The sequence below is a fragment of the Tenrec ecaudatus genome, chromosome X (assembly GCF_050624435.1).
Source record: "Tenrec ecaudatus isolate mTenEca1 chromosome X, mTenEca1.hap1, whole genome shotgun sequence".
In the NCBI taxonomy this organism is placed as follows: domain Eukaryota; kingdom Metazoa; phylum Chordata; class Mammalia; order Afrosoricida; family Tenrecidae; genus Tenrec; species Tenrec ecaudatus.
The window spans coordinates 30,442,030-30,448,069 of NC_134548.1; the positions used below are offsets into that span (position 1 = coordinate 30,442,030).

Below are 6,040 nucleotides of genomic sequence, written 5' to 3' on the forward strand. Positions count from 1 at the left end.
CTATGGATTCACATTGCTATACTGAGAAATGTGGAGACTAGGAGTACTGATTTCGCTGGACACCAACTGTAGCAAACGGTTAATAACTATATCTCTGGCTTTTGAAGTCTCCAGATTTTTCTCTCTAGACACTTGAAGACTAATTTGGTCCACATTTGTCATGATCAGTTCAGATGCCAGAATCTGGGTGGGGGAATTGTCTCGAAACACAGTGTCCATAATGTATTGCTTATATAACTCTACTACCTTCTGCTCCAGGTACTCGTTCAGCACCGCATTTGAAATAGGCTTCTGCATTTGCAGGCTGTTTTTTTCTTTGATGCTCGTTATTCTCCAGTAGGATGAGTAGCGCTGGATAGGTTTGAGGGGAAAGTCACTGGGCGGAGTGGAAATGGAATCCTCCATGGACAAAGGGATCTCTGATGACTTCAGCAAAGGGCCATATTCAAAACTGCTCTCGGAGGGAAAACCTGTCGTCACTGAATTGATGGCCATCACCTGGCCCCCTGCAATATGTAAGTCATTATAATTCTTGCAAATACTTTTGCAGGATGGCGGCACCAAGTAGGTTTCTCTACTGGAACTGTGGTCTCTACAGATTTCAACTGTGGTCAAGGTTGGCCTTTGATACACAGGGTTGGGGGTGGTCTGTACCACTGTGACTCTCTGGCTTCTGCTGGGTTGGCTCTCTCTTGAAGGCACTGAGGAAATAAACTTGACAGATGACTTGCAGCTCACATAGAGACTTCTCACCTGTGTGTCATCCACAGAGGAATAGTCGAGAACAGCATCCGCATTTGACTCCTCTTCCTTTTCCTCAGCCACTTGCTCATACTGAGATGCACAGTCACACTGGATGTCCTTCCAATAGGCAATCCCACTGATATAACCTTCTGACAGCATTCTGGAAAGAGAGGTCATTATTAACAATGCAGAAAAAAGAACATTGGGAGCTTTAAAAATCAACAGTTGACATACTGAAAAATTTATGGACAATGAAGGAAGAAGCCATGTCATTCATCCGCCCAGCCACCAGCAAGTTAATGCCTGCAAGGTACCAGGATGGAAACCTGGTTGCATAGTGGTTACTCATTTGGCTACTGACTGCAAGATAAGCAGTTCAAAACCATCAGGGGCTCCCTGTGAGAAAGATGAGGACTTTCTACTCCCATGAAGTGTTACAGTCTCAGAAACTCACAGGGGCAGATCTACCTTGTTCTATGGGGTCACTATATATGGGCATCAACTCGGTGACAATGAGTTTGGCTTGGGGTTGTTATGTACCAGGATTATGGTGTGTGTGTTGTAGATATAAAGATGAATAGAGTTCAGTTCCATTTTTGAGAGAATTTCCCACCATGGAAAAAATAAACTGGATACAAACAATTTCAGTATTAGGTGATTTAGAATACCTATCATGACAGGCATGAAGGAAGGCCAGCAGAGAGGCTCCTAATACAGTTGGAAGTAAAGTCCCTTTACTTATATGTCATAGAGTAGGGGAGTTCACCTGAATTGTCAAGAGTAAGGAAGAGTCCGGTCACAGGTGCCCATAATTTTAAGAGAACACGATGATGGGTGATGGATGACTAAGGAAACAGTGAGTTCTTGCTTATGGTGGTTGGGAATTTGGCCATGATTAAGGGTGATAGTTGAATAACATGAGTAATATAAGTAGTGTATAATAAATTGTACCTCTCAAAAACTGCTGACTTGGCAAAGATTTTGTTATAGATATTTTTATAACACTTAAAAAAGTGATGGCCTGGCTTATTCTTAGTATACCAAGAAGCTGCACATAGCTAAAGGGATTATGAAAAGACTCTGGAATTTGATCATGAAGGACCCTGGGAAGCATGCAAAGGCATTTGCATTCTGCCTTACAGGAAATGGAAAATGATTGAGAAGTTGTAAATCTGGGAACAATATAGATAGTCTGTACATTGGCTTACAAGAAAAAGAATGAGGAAATATGCAGTAAAGTTTACTGAAAGCAAAAGCTGTATCTTAACTCATTCTATTCCTGGAACTTAGAATAGTTATTTGCATTTAGGAGGGACTCAACAAATATTTCTTAATTTAAAATAAATAGCTGGCAACTGTGGCCCAGCATGAAAATAAATTCATTATCAGCTCATTAAAAAGGAGCATAAAGTCTTTTCTACCTTACAGACTAGAACTGATTGCGTGCCCTATACCCTGCACTTCTCTGAACACTTCAAATAAATGTCAATGCTTCCAAAGGATGTGTTTATCCATACCCTAGTTACTAGGGAGTTGTCCTGACCATGGTTCTTTCCTGCACCTGCCTCCTTTCCTCACCCCTAACAGTTGGCACTGGAGTCGTAAGTGGCTAGAACAGACTAGAAACCAGCAGCTGCTTTTCTGAAACAGAAATGCCATGACATTCTTGGCACTTGGGTCAGAAGAACAATGCGAAGGGCTGGTCTCCCCTGGCCTTAAGGTCTGGGCTTCAAAACTAGATGTGCCAACTTCAGCGGGAAATCAAAAAGGAAGATTTAAAAAGAAAAATTATGACTGGCTCCATTGAGACTGGAAGAACCCCTAAATCAATGTTCCTGAAATAATCTTTAAATCTTGAACTGAACCCATCCCATAAAAGGGTCTTTAAACTAAACACAGATACATTCAATTAATCGAGAATACCAGCCTTGAATATTGCATTGTTTCAAAGAATTGTCTAAAGGATATCCAGTTGACAAGAGTAACTCTAAAATACAAATGACAATGTTAAGAGGCACAGAGAGCCAAAGTAATGGTGTAAAACAATGTGGGTAGAGATAGATAGCAACAATGTGGAAAATGTAACCAGTGGCAATTGCCTAAGTATGCAGGAATTACTGAATGGGTGCATGTTGTGTTGTGCATGTCTTCACCAATTTTTTAAAAAGGATTATTGTTTAGCTGTTAGTAAGAGTCGTGTTAAAGAAAAAGCATTCCTTTTTCATTCCTCTGGATATTATTTTATAAGTAAATAAAATACATATATATTTTTTAATTCTATGTAAGTAGCCGTTTAGATGTTTAACTTCTGTTTTTGGAAATATTTCAAGATATATTCAGCAAATTCATCAATTGTTTAAGTGTTAACTATATGCCAGCACAATTATAGACCATGTAGATACAAAGTCAAAGATCCTCAACGAATACGGTTAACTACCAATTGGACATGTTGTCCAGAGAGATCAGTGCCTGGAGGACATCATGCTCAGGGCAGTGAAAAAGAGGATGACCCCCAACAAGATGGATAGACACTGTGGCTGCAACAATGACCTCGAACAGAGGAACAACTGTGAGGAAGTCATAGGACTGGACAGGGCTTCGTTCTGTTTGCATAAGGTCGCTATGGGTCGGAATCTACTTGATGGCACCTAACAACACCTATTGCAGGCCAAGCATACTGACCACATAAGAAGAAAGAATGTGGTATTCTTTCCAGGGAAAAAAAAAACAAAACCTTCCCTAAGTGTTGTTCTGCACTAAACAAGCTTCATATCCGATGAAAAGGCAAACATTAGATGCATGAAAAGATCATTGTTGCTCGGTGCCATCAAGTGCATCTTGACTCCTAACCACCCTATTAGGAAGGATGGAATAGTCCCAAGGGCTTGCCTCAGATATAACTTATACAGGAGCAAGTGGCCAGGACCTTTCTCCCTCTGAGCTGCTGGTGGGTTCCAATTGTTAGCCTTTTGAATAAGTTGAGTGCTTAAGTACCTTCTGTGCTCCTTGGGGAGGTAATAACAAAGCAAAAGAGCTTCCGGTACTTGGTGACCCTCTCTAGCATACCTCCATGCTTCTGCGTTCCACTCCCCCTTTTTAAAATACTTTTATTAGGGGCTCTTATATCTCTTATTACAATCCATACATTCATCCAGTGTATCAAGGGCATTTGCACATAGGCTGCCATCATCATTTTCTAAGCATTTTCTTCCCACTTGAGCCCCTGATATGAGTTCCCATTTCTCCCCCCCCCTCATGAACCCTTGATAAGTCATAGATTATTGTTTTCATATCTTACATCATCCTCCATCACCCCTTACCCACTTTTCCATTGTTAGTTCCCCTGGGAAGGGGTTCTAGGTTGATCCTTGTGATAGATTCCCCCTTTCTCCCCCACTCTCCCATAATCTTCTGGCATCTCTACTCTCATTGTTGACCCTGAAGGGTTTAACTATCCAAGATTCCCTGTGTTGTGGGCTCTTATGTGTAGCAGTGTGCATGTTCTGGACTAATCTGATTTGTAAGGTAGAATTGAGGATCTGGTAGTGGGGGTTGGGGGGGGGGAGCACCAAAGAACTGAAAGTACATTTCTAAGGAAGTCAATGGAAGATATATTCCGCTGGAGTCAGGCGAGGGACTATCCTGTTGCCACTGCCGGAGTTGATTCTGACTCATGTATGCTGAGTAGAATTGCCCCACAGGATCTTCATGACTGTGACTAATCTCAGACCTTCCTCCTATCTATCTCTCGTGTGTTTGAATTGCCATCCTTTCCGTTTGTGGTCAAGCAACAGTGTGCATTGCCAGAGTAGTTAAATCAATAAAGAAGACAGCAGGGTAAAAGGAATCATTAAATCCAGCACAGCAGAGAGGCCAGAGACTCCCTCAATTTGGCTCACCTGAGCCCCAGATCTGGCCTCTACACTAGGAAGGCATCATTCTCAGGAACAACTGGAAGAAGGGAAGCATGATGCCCCTAGTGTAGGGTAGGGAGCCCTAGAGGCCAATGAGATGAAGTCCACTCAAGCTCTACATTGTCACCTTCTAAACAACCTCCCAATAGAGGGGCAGTGCAAAAGTGGAAGGCCCTCAACAAGATGGATCGGCACAGTGGCTCAGGCATAGAAATGACTGAGGAAGACACAGGACCGGGTAGTATTTGGTTCTGTTTGCATAGGGTCATTATGGGTCACAACTGATGGCACGTTATAACAGCCATAAACCACATTCCTGCTCTACTGCGAACCTCAGAGTTCCCTGACACTCCCCCAACTGCAGGGTCTGCACAGGTGTTACCCCAAATCCATCAGGACTTGGAGAAATGATGGACTAGATATGTACATGCCCCTGGACCTAATCGGTGACAAACCAACCAAAAACCAAACCAATTGCTGTCTAGTAGACTCTAGTAAAACTGTTTCATGGGGTTTTCAAAACTGTGACTTCTCAGGAGCACATCACCAGGTCTTTGTTCTGAGGTACCTCTGGGTTGATTTGCACTACCAACTTTTCATCGCTCGGCTTGGTGCCTAACAATTGGCACCACGCAGGAGGCCCGAAGATATGCCAAAGGGTTGGCTTTTTTGCTGGGCGATGTATGGTGATTGGATATTTGTACTCAATGTCAGGGGTGGGCAGTACTCAAGTAAGTATATTGAAGAGCTACAGACTGAAGGCTCCACCCCATGTTCGCATGTTTTTCTGAGCCTAGAAAGAGTCAGAGAGAGTCTTACCCATAATGCTAGTGGAAGGGCATTCTAGAATTAAAGCTATGTCACAGACTCAGAAGGCAACCACGTGGTTAGGACAGATCAGGAGGCTCCTGGGGAAGAAGATGAAAGCGACCATGAACTAAGTCACGAAGTAAGACTTAGAAAATGACCTCTGCACTTTGGGAATGAATTAGGGCAAATTGAGTAAATAAAAATTTTTTTTAAATACCTAGACCAATACTTTCCAATAGAACTTTCTGGGATGGCAGAATGATTTAGATCACTGCTAAAACAGTAGCCAGACTAGGAAGAAAGGCTTGAAAATCCTATGGATCACAGCAGTTCAAGGGCAAAGACGTGATTTTGAAAAAGTAAATATCTTGAGAGTGAAAGTGAAGGAGCTAGAGAAGCCAAAAACAATTCTGGGCAGACGGGGAAGGGGTCTACACTGGGGAAAGTCAGTAGAAGGAGCCAAGAAGGGAGCTGATATGGTTAGTTAAAGTCCTGTTGAGTCTGACTTGAGGCCATTTTCCCAAATGGCCAACTGTCCCTTGGAGACTCGGGCTGGGAACTCAGTAGAGCAG

General features: G+C 42.6%; 1 protein-coding gene across 1 annotated transcript; it reads right to left on the reverse strand.

Annotated features, from left to right (window-relative positions):
* On the reverse strand, positions 1-903 carry TASL (TLR adaptor interacting with endolysosomal SLC15A4). Its single transcript, XM_075538605.1, has one exon. The coding sequence runs from the start codon at positions 901-903 to the stop codon at positions 1-3; it is 903 nt and encodes a 300-aa protein (XP_075394720.1).
* Positions 904-6,040: the final 5,137 nt, after the last annotated feature.

Excerpts from the sequence above, each read along its gene's own strand:
- TASL (XM_075538605.1), bottom strand. The coding sequence starts at position 903 with ATGCTGTCAGAAGGTTATATCAGTGGGATTGCCTATTGGAAGGACATC.